The sequence below is a fragment of the Crocodylus siamensis genome, chromosome 8 (genome assembly GCF_052110815.1).
Source record: "Crocodylus siamensis isolate JL-2025a chromosome 8, ASM5211081v1, whole genome shotgun sequence".
Classification (NCBI taxonomy): Eukaryota; Metazoa; Chordata; order Crocodylia; family Crocodylidae; genus Crocodylus; species Crocodylus siamensis.
In genome coordinates this window covers 51,772,068-51,790,376 of record NC_143402.1, presented here as the reverse complement: position 1 = coordinate 51,790,376, position 18,309 = coordinate 51,772,068, and the positions used below count along the sequence as shown (strand labels likewise).

Here is an 18,309-nt window from a genome sequence, read left to right as displayed (position 1 = left end):
ACAGACGTGAGCTCTCTCTTTTACACGCACCCCTTTCCATCGTCCTTCCCATGCTGGGGATGGCCGGACCGGAGCCCAGGTGACAAACACCCCCCCACCCGTGTATGTCCGAGATGCGCAAGGACAAACGAGGAACCTACGCACGCGCGCTCGCCCCGTTGCTGCAGTGGCCCGAGCTAACCCCCGGTCCACAGGAGAACTCCGCCCCTACAGACGCCGCCTCTCCCCATAGCACATCCCTGCACGCCCGAATTCCTACCTTAGTCTAGGGGGGAGCAGGCGAAGAGCCCCCACCCACGCCCCCAAAGGGAACCCAGGGGTCCGGGCTTCCTTCACCGTCCCCCAGCTCTGCCCCCCCCCCCCTCGGGCGCCCTAGCTGCTCCAGCGTGGCTGCAGACGAAGTTGTGGGAGAGGCGTCACCCGGGTCCCGTGACGGAGCCTGACGTCACTGCAATCTGGCCTGCCCCTCCTCCGCTTGGGCCGTGAAAACCCCCGCGGAGCGGGGGGGGGGCGGGGGAGCTATTCGGCGAGGCTGGTCGGGGCGGACGGACGCACGCAGCCAGGGAGCGAGCGGCGGACAGAGGGACAGCGCCTCCCCTCGGCCCGGCAGGACCCCCTAGCCCCAGCCAGAGCCCCCCACCCGCTGCCAGAGACCCCCGCCAGGGCCCCCAGCCAGGCCCGGGGCGCCCCGCCCCCCACGCCCCCCATGCGGTTTTTTAGGCTGACCTTCAAGTGCTTCGTGGACGGGTTCTGAGACCCCCCTACCCTCCCAGACACCCCCAGAACCCCCCGGACTCCCTAGACACCCCCTGAACCCAGGACCCCCTAGAGACTCCCCTAGACGACCCCAGAGACCTTCCTAGAGACCCCTCCAGACCCCCCTGCACCACCCCAGACCCAGGACTCTTCCCCTAAAAACTCCCCCAGGGACTCCCCCCCCAGAGACCCCCTGCAACCCCATCTAGAGACTGCTGGACCTAGGACCCCACAGAGATCCTCTAGGCACTCTCAGAGACCACCCCCCCAGAGATCCCTGGGCACAGAACTCCCTAGAGAGCCCCCCAGAGATCACCAAAACCTCCCCTTGAGACCTCCCGCAGACACCCCCTTGGATCCCCCTTGGGGTCTCCCTGACCTTCTTTGCCCCCCCTCTAGAGACACCCCAGGAACACAGAATCCTCCAGAAACTCCGACCCCCCAGACTCTCCCTTAGACCCAGGACCTCCTCAAGTATCCCCCCTGCAGCACCTCAAGACCTCCCCCAAAGAGCCCCCCTGGACTTCTCTAGGCACCCCTGAGACCCTCAGATTCCCCAGGACCCCCGAATCCAAGACCTTCCCAGAGACCCCCCCCCGGGAGCCCCTAGAAGCCCCTGAGACCCCTCTACGGACTGCAGAGACCTGCCAAGACCACCCAGGAGACTGCCCTAGGGATCCCCCAGTCCCCTTAGAGGCCCCCCCCCAAAGCTGTTCCCCAAACCCCCCAATATCCCCAGCGGACCAGGGACCCCCCAGAGACTGCCCCCTCCCCCAAGTCTCCTCAGCCATGTGCCAGGAGGAGGGTGCAGGGCTGGTAGCAGGGGACCCCCCGCTACCGCCCCCATCTGCCCCGGCACTTCCCCCCTCGCCGGGGGTCACCACCGCCCCACCACCACGGGAAACGTGGGCGCGGCAAATGGACTTCATCATGTCGTGTGTGGGCTTCGCCGTGGGGCTCGGCAACGTCTGGCGTTTCCCCTACCTCTGCTACCGCAACGGCGGCGGTAGGGCCCAGCCGGGGCATGCGTGAGCAGGGCACGGGGGGACACGTGTCAGGGGCACGGGAGGTGTGGGGGGGGCCCTGGGACAGGAGTGAGGGAGGTCATGTGAGTGGTCTAGGGACACGGGTGGGGAGTGCAATGATAAGCGCAGTGGCTGGGGAGGTCATGGGGAGGCTAGGGACACAGGTGCCTGGTAGGAGGTCACCTGGGGAGCCTGGGGGCACAGGTCAGGGTGTAGGGACATCTGGAGAGGGTGGGGAGGTTATGTGGGGGGTCTGGAGATAGGCGTGGGGGTGAGGGAGTCCTGTAAAGGGGGTCCAGGGACAGAAGTGGAAGGTGCTAAGACACATGTTGGGGGTAGGGATGTCATGTGGGGGGACAAAAATATGGGTGGGGGGATCAGAACATCATGACAGGGTCCAGGGTGGGAGGTCATTTGAGGGATCCAGGGACACAGGGGGAGGTCACATGGGGGACTAGGGACACGTGTGGGAGCCGAAGGTAGTCAGGTGGGGGTGCAGGGACACGCGTGGGGGTGGGGCCAGGGCAGGCGCTGTCCAATCTGGGGGTGCTGGAGTCCCCTGTGGGGGACGGGGCAGGGCTGGGGGTACTCTGGGGGTGTAGAGGGGAGCTGTTCACTCCCCACTCCTACCCAGCCCCCCTCTCCCCCCTCCCTCCGCCTGTTTCCATATGTCTGTCTGTTCAACCCCCCTACCCCCACTGCCCATGTGTCGTTGTCTGTCAGCCTGTCAACACCCACACCCCACCCACAGCCTTGTAGTGCCCCTCACTCCCCTCCTGCAGCCTCCTCCTTTAGCCCTATGGTGCCCCTCACTCCTAACCTGCAGCCCCCCACCTCCCCTCCGTCATTGCTTAGGAACCCTCTGCACATGCATGTGCATACACATGCATGCTCTTTAACATACATGTGTGGGACATGCAAAACTCATGGGTGTACCCTTCCCCCCCCAGTGTTAATTTCCCCCCCAACATTGGGGGGATGGGGATTATGAAATGAGCTATGGGGGGCAGTGTGGGGAGGGGCAAGGAGAGACCAGGATATAAATAGAGTTCTCCCTCTCACACACACACACACACACACACACACACACACACACACACACACACACACACACACACACATATCCCATTACATGCTAGCACCACCAGGAGTGGGAATTAGGGGCACCATGGGACTATGGGGGTGGGACTGGAAGTGGGGACTGAGGGGCACCCTGTGGTTTGAGGAGGGCTGTGGGTTGGGAGTGAGGGACACTGCAGAGTGAAGGTGGGGGCCGCAGTTTGGGAGTGAGGGAAAGAACAGTGGAGCTGTTTCTGACCCCTCCCCTCCCCATGCCTTCCTAGGAGTGTTTCTCATTCCCTACCTGCTGATGGCTGTGCTCGGGGGGGTCCCCATCTTCTTCCTTGAGATCTCGCTGGGGCAGTTCATGAAGGCCGGGAGCCTCTCAGCCTGGAACATTGCCCCCCTCTTCAAAGGTTAGTGACCTTCCAGGGCTACCTGATATCCCCCTGTCATCCCCCCGCCCCAGAATCGGGCCTGGATTGTATCTCCAACTTCTCCCTTCTCCCCCTAAGAATGAGGCCAGAGTCGGGCCCAAATCAGGGCCCCTGGGGTGGGGAAAGACCTGCCCATTCCTTCCAGAATTGGGCCTGAATCTGGGCTCTCAGGGGGCAAGACCCTCCCTAGGATCAGGCCTGGATTGGAATCCTTGCCTTTCCCATACCATAGGGCCAGAATTAGGCTTGCATTGGGTCCCCTTAGGCAGGGGAAACCCCACCCCCACCCAGGGTCAGACATGGATTAGGTGCCCCCTGACACCCAACTCCTGATCTCTGACCTCCTGGCAGGGCTGGGACTGGCGTCGCTGCTGATCGTGTTCTACTGCAACACCTACTACGTGCTGGTGCTGTCCTGGGCCCTCTTCTACCTGGGCAGTGCTGTGGCCGGGGCAGTGGCAAGCGGCGGGGACCTGCCCTGGGCCACTTGTGGCCACTCCTGGAACAGCCCTGCCTGCCATGATGGGCCCCTTGGCAACAGCTCTCACAGCAACAGCTCCCAGAGCGATGCTCCCTCCCGCTCCCCCGTGCTTGAGTTCTGGGAGTGAGTGTGACCCCTGACCCCTGCATGAATCCCCACATGATCCCCACCACCACCATAATGAGTTCATGCCCCTTGGTGAGGTGGGTTGTGCCCCCTCATGAGCTCATGGCCCTGGTACTATGATCCCCCTCATGCTCTCTTGTGCTCCTCATGCTGCCTCATGCCTCCCCATGACACTCATGTCCTCACACCTCTCATGTATTCACCCCCTGTGCACTCATGCCCCTCATAAGCTCACACTCATGCCCTTCCTGACCCCTTATGCTCCCTTGTGAGCTCATGCCCCCTTGTACTTCCTTGTGCCCCCAGGCACTGACCCCCATGTCCCTTCAAGAGCTCATGCTCCTCCTCATGCCTCCCTGTGTGCAGGAACCGGGTGCTGGGGCTCTCAGGGGGACTGGAGGAACCAGGGCAGCTGCGTGGGGACCTTGTGCTCTGTCTTGTGGTCTGCTGGGCCCTTGTCTACTTCTGCGTCTGGAAGGGCATCCGCTCTGCTGGCAAGGTGGGGAGCTGGGGCTTTGGAGGGAGCTTGGGGGGTGGAGGAGTTGGGGGCTTTGAGGGTTCGTGGAGGGGATGTATGGGGCCTGGGGGGGCTTTAGGGGTGGCTAGGGTGTCCCTGGAGGAGTTGGGGGCCTGGAGGGATCTAGGGGCATTGGGGGGGAGGGCTGCAGGGGATTATGGGAGGGCCTGGTGGGGCTGGAGGAGTTGGAGGGCTCTGGGAGGTCCTGGAGAATGCTTGTGGGGGGGCGCATTGTGGCCTTGAGGGGCTGAAGGAGAGGTAGAGGGCTGGTGGGTTCTGGGGGAGCCTGGGGATATGGAGGTGGGGTCTCTAGAATCTCTAGAGTTCTGTGGAGCTGTGGGCAGCTCCTGAGGTTTGCTTCTGACCCCTGGCTCTTGCCCTTAGCAGGTGGTGTACGTGACGGCACTGCTACCCTATGTGGTGCTGCTGGCACTGTTGGTACGCGGGGCCATGCTGCCTGGTGCTTCCACTGGTGTCCGCTTCTACCTGCAGCCAGACTGGGCCCAGCTCGCCCGCCCCCAGGTGCTACCTGCATGCCTGGCTCCCCTGTGATGGGAGGAGGTCCTGAAGTCCTGGGTTCTCTCTGGAGGGGGCGGGTCCCAGACACTGGAGTTCCATGCATGGTTGAGGGGTCCCAGACTCCTGGGTTCTCTACTGGTGGGGGTTGGGGGCTGGATGCTTGGGTTCCCTGTGGGGGAGGCAGTTGATCCCAGGTGTCTCATCCCTCACCCTCGCTCCCAGGTGTGGATTGATGCGGGGACACAGATCTTCTTCTCCTACGCCATTGGGCTTGGTGCACTGACAGCTCTGGGCAGTTACAACCGCTTCCACAATGACTGCTACCGGTGAGACCCCTGCAGAACCCCCACAGACCCCTTTGATGTCCCCACAAGCACCCAGAACCCCTAAGGACTCCTTCTAGGACCCCCCAAATTTCTGGGAAACCCTGCATGCACTTTGGGGAGTCTCCAGATGCTCAGGGGACCCCTCCATATCCTTAGGGGCTCCCCAGACCCTAACATCCCCAGCAGAGACACCCCCTTTGCCCCATAAGCCTGCTGCCCCTCAGTTCCCTATACCATCCCAGGACCCCAACACCCTCCAGGCACCCCCAGAGACCCACCCAGGACCCTCTAGACCCCCCATACTTTTGGAGGCCACACAGAGCCCCCAAGGAGCCCCCCAAGGAGCCCCAGGGGCCTGTTCTACTCCAGGATTCCCCTCCAAGACCTCTCCATATCAGGTGACACCCCCCAGCCCCCTTACGCTGCCCAGAGACCCCACCAGACTCTCCCAAGCACTCCCTAGACCCCCCCCATACCTGTGAGAAACCCCAGAGCTCCCCATACCCTCCAGGGAGCCCCCAGACTCCTCTTATATCCCTGGGGATCCAAGACCCCCATATGCTTGGTGACCTCCCCCCAGACCCCTAAACCCCTGCAAAGACCCTCTCATCCCTCCTCCAAACCCCAGGGGATCCCCCTGAGCCACCCACATCCCCCAGGGTCTCCCAGTCCCCCATACTCCCAAAGACACCACAGACCCCTCTGCCCTTGTCCTGAATACCTTAGGGTGCCATGGGGGGATTAGAGGGGGGCCTGACCCCTGTGACACCACTGTGACATCTATGACCTCCCTGCAACCCTATGACCCCACAGGGACTCACTGCTCCTGGCTGCCATCAACAGTGGCACCAGCTTCTTTGCCGGCTTTGTTGTCTTCTGTGTCCTTGGCTTCATGGCTCATGAGCAGGGCACCGATGTGGGCGCTGTTGCTGTTTCAGGTAACCTGACCCGCCCTTCCCTCCTCCCCCACCAGCCAATGCCTGCATTCCCTGACCCTGGAGGCCTGGGGCCCCTGACCTCCAGTGACCCTGGAGGCTTGTGCTTCCACCCTGATGCCAGAGTTCCTTCCCTGCTCCCCCAGGCACCTGAGTTCCCTACATATGCCTGAGTGTCCGTTTCCCCCCCACCCGGCCCGAGATGCCTGGGTTCCCTACTGCCCAGATGCATTCCTGCCTCTTTGGGTACCTGGATTCTCTGCCTCCAGACACCCAGGTTCCTGTTCTGCTCCAGACACCTGGGTCTTATCGCTAAATGGGTCTTGGTGGGTTGGAGCCAGGAGGTCTTGTTAGGTTGGGAGCCCAGATGCCTGAGTTCTCTCCCTGCCCTGGGCAAAAGGTGGGCTCTGGAGAGGGGGTGGATATGGGGCCTCAGACACCTGGGTCCCAGCTGCCCCCTCCTCTTCCTGCACTCCAGGCCCTGGCTTGGCCTTCATTGCCTACCCACGGGCTGTGGCGCTGATGCCAGTGGCACCGCTCTGGGCTGCGCTCTTCTTCGTCATGCTGCTCATGCTGGGCCTGGACAGTCAGGTGTGCCTGGATGTCCGGGTTCCCTGTTGGGCAGCGGGGGCGGGGGCGGAGGGGAGGGTGAAGGGAAGCAGACACCTGGGTTTCCTGCAGTGGGGATTGGGTGCCTGGACACCTGGGTACCTTGAGGAGCTGGGGCACGGACACCTGGGTTCTCTGCACTGGGGGTTGGCTGCTTGGACACCTGGGCTCACTAAGGTGAGTGCCCAGATGCCAGGGTTCCCTGGACTGGGGACACTGGGACACTTGAGGTCCTTAGGGTGGATGCCCAGATATCTGGGTTCCCAGGAAGTAGGGGCTTGAGTGCCTGGGGCCCTCTGTATTCAAACCCCGCTCACCCTACCTCATGCCTGCAGTTTGTGGGTGTCGAGGGCTTCGTGACTGGCATTCTGGATGTGGTGCCACCAGCCTATCAGTTCCGGTTCCAGCGCGAGGTCATGGTTCTGCTATGCTGCCTTGTTTGCTTCTGCATCGACCTCTCCATGGTTACTGAGGTGGAGTTGTGGGTCAGGGGCATCAACATGGGTTGGGATGGGGGGGCTGTGGGTTGAGAGTGAGGTGCACCATAAGGCTATGTGAGGGGGCCCATGGATTGGGGGTGAGAGGTACCACAGGGTCTGGAGGGGGTGCAGGTCAGGAGTGAGGGGCATGGTGTGCTCACCTGCCCCACCCCTGCCCAGGGCGGTATGTACGTCTTCCAGCTCTTTGACTACTACTCAGCCAGTGGGACCACGCTCCTGTGGCAGGCCTTCTGGGAGAGCATCATCATTGCCTGGGTCTATGGTAAGTCCCCATGGAGGGAGGAGGGGCTGTGAGTCAGCTGTGAGGGGCACCATTTGTACCGTGGGGGGCTTTGGGTTAGGAGTGACAGGCATCGGATGGGAGTGAGGGGCACTGGGTTGATGAGAGAGGCTGCTGGTTAGGAGTGAGAGGTACCACAAGGTTTTGAGCCACCTCCCACCATGACCCTCCCCTTCTGGAACAGGTGCTGACCGGTTCCTGGATGATGTGTCCTGCATGATTGGCTACCGTCCTAGCCGCTGGATGAAGTGGTGCTGGATGGTGCTGACGCCTGTTGTCTGCCTGGTACCACTCAGATGCTGGGGTTCTCTGTGGAGGGTGGCAGCTAGGAGCCTGGGTTGTCTGGGGGGAGGGGGAGAAGGGGGAGTGGCCTGTGGGTGAGAGCCTGGATGCCAGGGTTCTTTATGGGTGCTGAGGGTGGGGGTTGTGGAATACCAGGGAGAATGCAGGTGTTGAAGAACAGTATTGGAGGGGAGCCAGGGCCCTGCTCTAGGAGCCCAGGTGGAGGATTCCAGATGCCTGGGTTCACTGCCCTCCCCCCCGCCTTCCAGGGCATCTTCCTGTTCCATGCAGCATCTTACCGGCCACTTACCTATGGCGGGCGCCACACCTATGTCTACCCCTGGTGGGCCGAAGCTGTGGGTTGGGGCCTGACCCTCTCATCTGTGCTCTGCCTGCCCAGTGCTGCCCTTGCCCAGCTGCTGCTCCAGCCTGGGCCCCTGCCCCAGGTTAGCCCTGCTGGTCCAGGGGGATGGTTGGAGGGCTTGGTTCTTTGGGCAGGGAGTGTGGGCCAGGGATGAGAGCCCAGACACCTGGGCTCTCTGGGGGGCAGTGGAGGCTGGGTGCCTAGATGCCTGGGTTCTCATCATAGAGGGGGCTACAGATAGGGAGGGAGGGGTACTGTGTGTGGAGGAGGAACCTGGACACCTGAGTTCTCTGGGCAGAGAGTAGGGGCTGGGGGGTGAGAATAGTGGGGGCTGGGAGCCCAAGCACATGGGTTTTTACCATGGACAGGGCTGCAAGTCAGGAATGAGGGGCACCATGGAGCTATAGGAGGGGCTGTGGGTCAGGAGTGAGAAGCAGTGTGGGTGGGAAGATGGGAGGGGAGTTGGGGGTGGGACCAAGGTCAGGGTTTGTGCCTGGACCCATGGGTCCCATTAACCCCTTCTCTCCTCCTGCCCTAACCAGCGCTGGCGCCGCTTGACTCAGCCTGTGTTTGGGCTCCATCATCTGGAGTACAAGGTGCGGGGGGCCAGCGGGGGCCCCAGCCCTGTTGAAGATGGCAACACCAAGGCTGTTGTCCTGGAGAGCATCATGTAACCTCTGAATGCCCCCTCCCCACCTCTCCTCCCCCCCCACACCAGCAAAGTGGGGGCATCTCCCCCCCTCCATTCAGTGCCATGTCTATAGCTCAGATGCCATGGAGCGGAGCAGGGCCTGGACACCTGGGTTTCCTCCCCAGTCCAGGATCCTGGGCACCTGGGACTTCCCTGACCCCCGCCATACTCCCCCTGCTCACAGCCTGGGATAGGGGCAGAACCTGGATGCCTGGGTTTCTTCCACAAGCTGACACTGGGCCTAGGAGCTCAGATGCCTGGATTCCCTCCCCAGCCTGGGACAGGAACCCAAATGCCTGGGTTCTGCCCCCAGTTTGAGACTGGGCTTGGGAGCCTGGACACCTGGGTTCTCTGCAGGAAAAAAGCCATGAGGAAGATGCTAGATTTTTTTTTGTAAGGAGAAAGAGCAATTAATTACTTAAATGAGCCAATTCTATTATAATGTTGTTGTTTTTGGGTTTTTTTCCAAAAATAGAATGAAAAGGGAACTTATTTTTAAAATTCAAATCTTTGTTATTGGGGTGAGGTGTGGTGGTAGGTTCTCTCTGGGCTCTGGCAGAGGAGCAGATGAGAGCAGGGGACTCCCAGTGCCTGGGTTCTTTTTTTGCTTGGGGGAGGCTGGACACCCACATTCATTCCTGGCTTTGGGAGGGGAAGAGTTTGAGACTACAGGAATGCAGACACCTAGGTTCTCCCCCCATCCCCCACTTGACTGCAGGGGGCAGGGGCTGGCTCTAAGGAGGGGGTGGGGCCCAGTTGGCCACATAGAACAACCTGGAATGTGGCTGGCTCCACATCCCATTCCCAGCCCAGCACCTGCCAGGACCCAGGTATGCAGAGGGCAAGGAACTCAGGCATTTGGGCAAAGGTGTGAAGGGACAGGGAGGGGAAGGGTGGCAAGGGGGGGGGCACCCTTAGGCACTTCCATCAGGTGATTCTTGTTCGGGTTTTTTTAATTGCTTAATGAAGGGGAAGAGAAAACCCCTGTTAATTAGCTCCATGATATGTAAATACATGCATCTCTGCTGCTTGGAAGCAATTTATTAAAACTAATGAATTTCTTAAAGGAGGTGAAGGCACGAATAAAGAGGGGGCATATTTGTCCAGGCTCATTGAAGAACCCAGCTCATTGCTGCCTCTGTAATCAGGACAGAAGGGTGGGGAGGGAACCCATGGAAGCATGTCCCTTTCTCATTGCACTGCTTCCTGCCTCTCCAGTGGCAAGACTCCTCCCCCCAACCCCCAGCCCACCTACTCCTGTGGGTGTTAAATACCCAGCCAAAGGCCCTCCTGATAGGTAAATTACCCCTTGGGGACAGACTGGGGCTAAGGCCCATTCCAAGTACCCCCCAAAGTCAAAACCCACCCAACTATCCTCCATTGGGGCAAATACCCACTCCAACAACCCCCTGGGGCAAATACTCAAATGCCATCTGTGGAGGGCAAATACCCCCATCTCTACATAAAGCAATAAACGCTGATGAGTGTCTAAGTTGCTCTGAGTCTGTGCATGTGTTTTAAAGGGGCAGGAGGGTAGGCCTAGATGCCCCAGTGCTCATCCTGGCTGGGAGATAGGTGTCTGAGGCCCCAGCATGGCTCAGGCCCTGAGTTCCCTACCAGGGCAAAGGGAACTTGGGTGTCCTGGGAGAAGATGAAGGGGGTGGGGGAGCAGGGGTGAGTCAAAGCCATGGGATGCAACCATGTGAGGGTGACTAGGGATCTGTCCCACTGGGAGAGGGAGGGGGAGGGGGAGATTCCAGGCCATGACTAGCTGAGATGAGAAATGAACATGGCTTTCTAGGCTCCCAGCTCTGCCCCTCCTCCAGAATAAGGGAGAGAACCCAGATGTCTGGGTCAGAGGCATGAGGCTCCCCGAGTCAGTCCTCACCCAATAGCAAGAAAATAACCCAGGCACCAAAGCAGGGCCTAGGCAGGGAGTTACACTCCACCCCACAGAGAACCTGTGTGTCCAGGCTCCCAGCCTCCTCTTCACCAAGAAAACCCAGGCAACTACCCTCCCCCTGCACACACAGCCCAGTTAGCACCTGGTTCCCATGTCGTTTATTGAAGCCAAAAGCATTGATGCTGTAAAAAAAAAAAAAAAAAAAAAAAAGAATTCCAGGCGGGGAGGGCACAAGCCCACAAGGGAGAAGGGGATACCAGGATCCCCCCACCCAACTCCTGTACAGAGCAGCTCTCCCCCCTCCAACTAAGAAAAAGGAGGGGGCAAGGCTATGATAGATGGAGCTCCCCCAGAACCCAGAGGGGGGTAGTGATAGCATGGAGGAGGCAGGGTGTTCAGCAGGCCCACCCACAGCAGCAAGGGAGGTGCTCACTCCTCCTTCTTGTCCTTGGGTCCAGAGTGCTCAGCCTGGGGTGTGGGAGGGCAGATAGATAAGGGTCAGGGGGGACAATACCTTTCATGCCTGTCATGCAGCCCATCCATTATTCTCACTTGCCAACATGCAGCCTGTACCAGCCCAGATTTGTTCCACTGCCCCCTCCCCCACCACAGTCTGCCTGGTGCTGCCCCACCCATGGGTGGCTCCAAGCAGGGACAGGGTCCAGGAGTCCAGCCGGGCACCACGCCAGCCCCCTCCCCCGCCCCGCACGTAGTTTGGGTACAAGACACCAGGGAGGTGATAGGGAAGAGGGGGAGAGAGAGCCAGTAGGGTCCCTCACTCCTGGCATCCAACCTCCCATGGCCCCACAATGGTCCTCAGCCCCCCAATTTCCCTGTGGTGCTCCACAGGCCTCCAGCCCCTCCCCTCCCCCCAGACCCAGCACCAGCTCAGGGCTCAGGTGACAGCTCAGGTTTCTACCCAAGTACTATAAATAACCCCGGCACAGCGCCTGGGGAGGAAGGAGACTGTAGGTCAGGGGACTGTAGGTCAGGAAAGACCTGGAGGGGGCAGGCCTCCACCTAACTCCGCTCCCTTGGCTCTCAGGCACTCCAGGAACAACAGGACTGCTCTACCACACCCCTCTTCACCTGGCCCTGCTTTACCCCTTCCCCCCCTTGGCCTTGCCCCTCACCTGCAGCTTGGCGTGCTCCTCCAGCAGCCGGTCGTACTCCTTGGTCAGCCCCTCAGCCTGGCGCCGCATGGCCTGGACCTCATTCTCTGCCTTCTCCAGGGCTGGGGACAGGGCAGGGGGAAGATCCTATTAGGCAGGAACAGGGGGGCTCCAACAGATCCATGGAGGAGCTGGGAGAGCCCCCTTGCCCTGGCCTCAGATTTGAAGGGCAGCCCAGATGATCTGGGGGGAGGGGGGAAAAGTGAGTGTGTGTGGGGGCGGGAAGGAGAGTGGGAATGGAACTGCAGCTGGCTCCTAAATGGGAGGCAAGGGCTGGGTATAATAAGTACTCTGGCACATGGCAGGCTCTGGGGTGGGACACATGAAGTTCTATGGGAGACCCAAGATGCAGCTGGGCTCTGGGGTGGGTCCTAGGGCCCCACATGCTAGGGTGCATGTGTAACAGGGCCCTAAGAAGCAGCTGGCCCTGGGGGGAGACCCACAAAGGCTGGTTCTATGGGGCTGCTGACATGCAGTGGGCTCTAGGGTGCGTGGCAGGGCTGTGTAAAACTGGGGTTAAACTGCAGATGACCCTGCGGTGCGCAGGCCCCATAGAATGGACTCACTGCGTTTGCTGGTTGCCAGCTCATCCTTGAGCTTCTGCACTTTGACCTTGAGAGTCTCATTCTCCTCCTGGGCCCCCACATCCTTGGGGGGAAGCTCAGCTACATCCACACCGGCCAGCTTCAGCTGCTGTGGGTAGTTGCCAAGGGGGTGAGAACCCAGGCACCTGGGTCCCACAGCCCCCACCCAGAGCTGGGGAGAGCCCATCCCCTCTTCCCCAGACCTAGAGAAAACCCAGGTGTCCAGCCCCCTCTGGTGGTAGCCTGAAACAGTGCAGTCCTGTCCCATCTCCAGCCCCATCCACCTTCTTGAGATAGTCATTGTCCTCCATGTAGCGCTTGGCTGCTTCGCTGGCCCCTTCTGCCTGCTTCCTGAAGGCCTCATTGGAGGCCTGGAGTGAGGCCTGCTGGGACAGCAGCGTCACCAAGCGCCGCAGTAGGCTGCAGAGAGACAAGAGTTAATAGGGGCTGGATGGAAAGGTTGGTGATAGCTGACTTTGAGGTGGGGCAGGAACTAGGTATAGCAGGGACCTCAGGATGCAGCTGGCTCTGGGGTGACACATTAAGGCGGTCTCTAAAGCAGGTGTGGGCAATTATTTTGGCTGGAGGGCCACTAAAACAGTTTTGGTGAGCTGTGGAGGGCTGCAAGGGTAGCCCCGCCCCTTGACATGTACCCTGCCCCCTGGTTGCCACTTGGGACTGGAAGTCTAGTGGCAGAGATTAGAGGTTAGGACTGAGAAGTCCCTCCCCTTGCCCTGGAAGTACTCTTTTGGAGGGGGGAGGGGTTACCATCTTGAAACTGGGGGGGGGGAAATTGTATACAAACAAACATCTACTATAACTTATTTTAATTTTATTTAAAAATATTTTTGTCCAGATTTATGTGCGTTTGCATAGTGTATCTAGGACTGATTGCATAATAGCTCAAAATACCACCCCCCCCCACACACACACACAGAGAAGTAAGACTGTAAGGGGAGGGTATGTGGAAGTATGTGGTAGTGGTGGGGTCGTGTGTGGGAGGTTGCAGGTATGGCAAGGGGTGAGAGGGTAGGAATGTATATGGGGGCTGTGGGCAGGTATGTGGATGGGGGGGTGTGCAAGTGGATGAGGAGAGCTGGGGGGTTATGATGGGGGTGGGAATGCATGTGTGCGCTGATGGAGCGGTGGGAGTGTATGTGCATGTGTGCATGTTGGGGGGGAGGGGGGGGAGAAAGAGGGTGGCCCTCAGAGGCCCCAGAGTGCAAGGCCCTGGATCTGCAGGGGGTGGTAGAGAGTCAGGCCAGCCTTGCCCAGCTCCACAGTGCACAGCTCCCCATGACCTCACCCCAGTCTCAGGCTGAGGTGATGGCAGCATGTGGGGCCAGTCCCACTCAGCCCTGTAACCCTTGCCAGCATGCAGCAGAGGGTGAATCCAGCCCACAGGCTGTATTTTGCCCATGCCTACTCTAAGGGGGTGCACCAAGGTACAGCTGGCTTTGGGGTGAACACCAAGGACTAGGTATAACGTAGAGCACTGGAGCTGAGTGCAACTGACTCCAGGATGCAGCTGGCTCTGGGGTGGGACACAGTAAGGCTGGTTCTATGGAATGCCGAGATGTTGCTAGGTCTGCAGAAGGGAAGGGCTGGGTATAACAGGGACCTTATGATGCAGATGGCTCTGGGGCAGAACCCTTTAAAGCTAGTTCTTTGTGGATGCTGAAAATGTGACTGGCTCTGGGATAGGTTCTCTTGCCCTTGCATGACCTAGAGCTGTCCCACAGCCCTACCAGGCACCAGAAGAATCAGCCAGTGCTGGGCTGGGCTCAGAGACCAGCAGGGGACTACAGCTGGGCATGGGGCCATGAGACACGGCCCAGCAAAAATCATATAAAGTTAGGGTTGGAAGGGACCTCAGGAGGTCATCAAGTCCAAACCCCAGCTCAAAGCAGGACCATCTTCAACTAGATCATCCCAGCCAAAGCTTTGTCTAGCTGGGTTTTGAAAACCTCCAAGGATGGCGCTTCCACCACCTCTCTGGATAACCTGTTCCACTGTTTTACTACCCTCCTAGTGAGAAAGTTCTTCCTAATATCCAACCTAAAAACTTCCCTGGCTGGAACTGGAGACCATTGCTCATTGTTCTGTCATCTGCCACCAATGAGAACAGTCTAGCTCCATCCTCTTTCAGACCTCCATTTAGGTAGTTGAAGGCTGCTATTAAATCTTCCCTCAGTCTTCTCTTCACTAAACTAAGCAAGCCAAGTTCCTTCAGTCTTTCCTCATAAGTTGCATCTCCCAGCCCCCTCACCATTCTTGTAGCCCTCCACTGGACTCTTTCATAGTTTCACAGTTGTTAGGGGCTGGAAGGGACCTTGTGGATCATTGGGTTCAGCCCCACCCCAGCACTTGGGCAGGAAAGACTGCTGGGATCAGATGACCCCAGCAAGATGGGCTCCAAGTCAGTGTTTGAAGATTGCCAGGGTAGGCATCTGTACCACCTCTGGGGGAGCCTGTTCCAAACCCTCAGCACTCGGCTTATAAAGAAGATTTTCCTTATGTCCAGTCTGAAGTGATCCTGAATCAGTTTGTGCCCATTATTTCTTGTCCTTCCCTGGGAGGCCTTGGTGAATAGATGCTCCCCTAGGCCCTGATGTGCACCCCTTATATATGTACAGGCTGTTCTGAGCCCTTTCAGCCTGGAGAAGAGCACTCCCAAGTCTTTCAGCCTCTCCTCATATGACCCAGTCTCTAGGCCTCTAATCATGCTCATGGTCTTCCTCTGGACTCTCTCAAGCTTCTCCGCATCGTTCCTGAAGTGTAGCACCCAGAACTGGATGCAGTACTCCAGTTGTAGTCTCACCAAGGCCAAGCAGAGATAACCAAGGCAGAGTAGAGCAAATCTGCCCACACCCTTTCTGTAGTGGGGAGCCCAGAACTGAACACGGTACTCCAGATGTGGCCTCACTAGTTCTGAATAGAGGGGAATAAATCACTTCCCTTGAACTACTGGCAACACTCCTACCAATGCAGCCCAGTATGCTGTTAGCCTTCTTGGCAACAAGGGTGCACTGCTAGCTCATATTCAGCTTACTGTCCACTTTAACTCCCAGGCCCTTTCCTACAAAGTTGTTGCCTGGCTAGTCAGCCCCCAACCTGTACTGGTGCATAGAACTGTTCCATCCTAAATGCAGGACTTTACACTTGTCCTTGCTGAACTTCAAGAAGTTGAGGAGCTGCAGCCGCTGCCCACCCCAGAGCCAGCCAGAGTCTTGGGTGGTGCCAAGGTCAGTCTTGAAATAAATCCCCACCAAGCCCCTCACTTCCAACCCACAGCCCCCATCCCATGGCAGTGCCCTTCACCCCCCACCCCACTCACAAAGAGAGCAGAAGAGCAAAGCCAGCCAGGTAAAGGTTGCGCTGGGCACGGAAGAGCTTCATGTGCACATGCTCCAGTGCTCCTGGGCTGTGCTGGAGAGACACTTTCTCAGGCACCTCGTCATACTTGCGGATCTCCCGCACCGCATCTGGGGGGGTGGGTGGGTAAGGTGTTACCCCCCAGGGTGCATGCAAGGGATTAACCCGCCAGAACTCCCAGACCCCCCTTGAATGCCCCCCCAGGTGCCCTACCATAGGGAGATTCCAGGCCCTTGGCCCTCAAAAGGGTTAAGATGCAGCCAAGGGCAGGGTTTGAAGGCAGGAGAAACCAGGCTCTGCTCTGCATGGGAGGGGGCAGGGCTAAGGTACCCCATAAAGCAGTGGTTCTCAACCTTTTTGGACTCGAGCCCCCTCCCCCAACTCCTGACCTGCACTCCTCAGCCCTGCTGGTGCCCCTCACTCCCCAGCCCACAGCCCTCTACCCCGACCTGTAGCACCTCACCCCCTGGTGGTCCCCTGCTCTAGCCCAGCCCAGAGACTTCGACCAGGATCCCAGCTCCAACTTCCAACCCCTACTTCCTGCTTAGACCCAGACCTCTGGAACCCCACTGCTAAAAGATTACTAATACTACATGGTAACACTACAAAAAGCACATCTGCCATGACCCCACAGCCCCTCCCACCCCCATGTGACCTCACAGGACCACTTACCAATTAGAAGCAGAATGAGGATTACAATGAGAACGATGAAGAAGGTGTTCCCATAGGTCACCACTGCCCTCACTAAGCGGGACCTGAAGATTTTCTGCCACCTAGGGGAAAGAGGAGGAGGGGGCTCAGGCCCAGATACCTGGCTTCCCCAGAGCCAGAAGGGCAGCAGTGTGCCCCTGGATCCTCCCCACCCCTGCTCCAGCCCGTGGACCCCTCTGAGAACCCAGGTATTTGGGCTCCCAAACCCTCCGATCTTAGCTCCACTACCCAGCTAGAGAATGCAGCCCCCTACCCCCGCCAAGAGAACTCAGATGTCTAGGCTCGCAGTCCCACCGTCCAGGCCCACCACCTGCAGCCAGGCAACCCAGGTGTCTAGGTTCTTACCCCTAGGCTCCTTTCCCCACACAGAGAGCCCCAGCTCCATACCATACCCAGAGAACTCAGGTGTGGGGGAGGGGAGAATCTCACCTGGTTGCAGAGATGAAGGGAACACAGAGCAGCAGCACAGCAAAGACCTCAGCATAGAGGAAGGTGGCCACAGCTGTCCACTGCAGGCTCATGGCGACGCTGGGAGGGGTTCTGGGGGGGGCAGCACTAGCCCCCCACATTAGCAAGAAGGCCAGGGATACCCTCAGGCTCCCAGCCCCACCCCTCTCTTCCCCAGAGAACCCAGGAGTCTGAGTACAGAGTCTCCCTCAATCCTCCCAGGCAGAAGTCAGACACCTGGACTCCTACCATGGGTCCAGAATTGTTTTGTTGCAGGGGGTGGGGGGAAAGAGTTGGGGTGCCAGTTGCAGCTTAAGGGAGTTGGGGCTTTGAGGACTCAGAGTAGCCTGGCCCCACCATCCCGGGAAGCTCCCCCTGCCTCCCACATGTCTCCTGATCTGGCAGGCCCACCCCTTCAACGCAGCCACAGCTCATTATCTAGCAGCCCCTGGACCAACACAACCACATGTGACAGGCCCCTACTGCAACACCCCCCTGCTTGCTCACTATCTGGTAGCCCCTACCCCATGCACTTCCCTTAATGGGTCACTGTTTATGACTCCCCCCAAGACTTGGGTGCTACAGCAGTGGTGGCTACCAACCCCCAACCCCAGCTGTCCCAACAGTTCACTGCATGGCATCCTCCATCCCACTGGAAGTCTTGAATGGCACATTCAAAAGCAGCCCCTGGATGGCTCATTATGCAGCAATTACCTATGGTTCAGTATGACAGCACCACCTCATGGCCCAGGAACTCTATCTCTGGCACCCCCTGCCCCACTGCAACCCCTAAGAGCAGGGGCAGGCAATTATTTTGGGTGGAGGGCCACTTATTGAGTTTTGATGAGCCATCAAAGGCCACATGACAGGCAGCCAGGGGCAGATAAATATTAATTTTCTAAAATGTTTAGAGGCACCGCGGGCCAGATAGAACAGCCTGGTGGGCTGCACTTTGTCAGCCCCTACCCCAGAGGGTCAACTAGTCAGCAGGCTCCCCCATGGCTGAGTGTGGCAGCTCCCCCACTCCAACGGACCTGCCAATGAGGTGGGACTCAGCTCTCTCCCCCGCCCGAGGCTTACTATGAGGCAGCCCCTAGGACTCAAGGCCCAATACCAACGGCCCCTGCCCCGCTCGCCGCGCGACACCACTCACCCGACAAGATCCCCAATAGCGCCAACCACGCCCCCCGCCCGGAAATAGGAAGTGGAG

At 59.0% G+C, this 18,309-nt stretch overlaps 2 protein-coding genes across 6 annotated transcripts; one reads left to right on the top strand and one right to left on the bottom strand.

Annotated features, from left to right (window-relative positions):
- Window positions 1-497: 497 nt before the first annotated feature.
- SLC6A8 (solute carrier family 6 member 8) lies at window positions 498-10,399 on the top strand. Of its 2 annotated transcripts, none has more exons than XM_090060774.1 (13): window positions 498-1,762; window positions 3,125-3,256; window positions 3,629-3,881; window positions 4,251-4,383; window positions 4,786-4,923; window positions 5,143-5,246; window positions 6,060-6,184; window positions 6,660-6,772; window positions 7,126-7,263; window positions 7,450-7,552; window positions 7,755-7,855; window positions 8,122-8,298; window positions 8,759-10,399. In XM_090060774.1, the coding sequence occupies exons 1-13, from the start codon at window positions 1,546-1,548 to the stop codon at window positions 8,888-8,890; spliced, it is 1,866 nt and encodes a 621-aa protein (XP_089916900.1). In that variant the 5' UTR covers window positions 498-1,545; the 3' UTR covers window positions 8,891-10,399. The 2 variants fall into 2 exon arrangements, with proteins under 2 accessions (XP_089916900.1, XP_089916902.1); XM_090060776.1 differs by having other exon boundaries at window positions 499-1,762; window positions 4,789-4,923.
- Window positions 10,400-10,952: 553 nt separating this feature from the next.
- On the bottom strand, window positions 10,953-18,299 carry BCAP31 (B cell receptor associated protein 31). 4 transcript variants are annotated; one of them, XM_090060896.1, is made up of 8 exons: window positions 18,253-18,299; window positions 17,082-17,192; window positions 16,614-16,714; window positions 15,904-16,051; window positions 12,851-12,986; window positions 12,549-12,675; window positions 11,944-12,044; window positions 10,953-11,278 (listed from the first exon to the last, which is right to left on the bottom strand). In XM_090060896.1, exons 2-8 carry the CDS (start codon window positions 17,171-17,173, stop codon window positions 11,240-11,242), a joined length of 744 nt encoding a protein of 247 aa, XP_089917022.1. In that variant the 5' UTR covers window positions 17,174-17,192; window positions 18,253-18,299; the 3' UTR covers window positions 10,953-11,239. The 4 variants fall into 4 exon arrangements, with proteins under 4 accessions (XP_089917022.1, XP_089917021.1, XP_089917020.1 ...); XM_090060895.1 differs by having other exon boundaries at window positions 12,549-12,672; window positions 17,082-17,207; window positions 18,253-18,284; XM_090060894.1 differs by having other exon boundaries at window positions 17,082-17,207; window positions 18,253-18,271.
- Window positions 18,300-18,309: the final 10 nt, after the last annotated feature.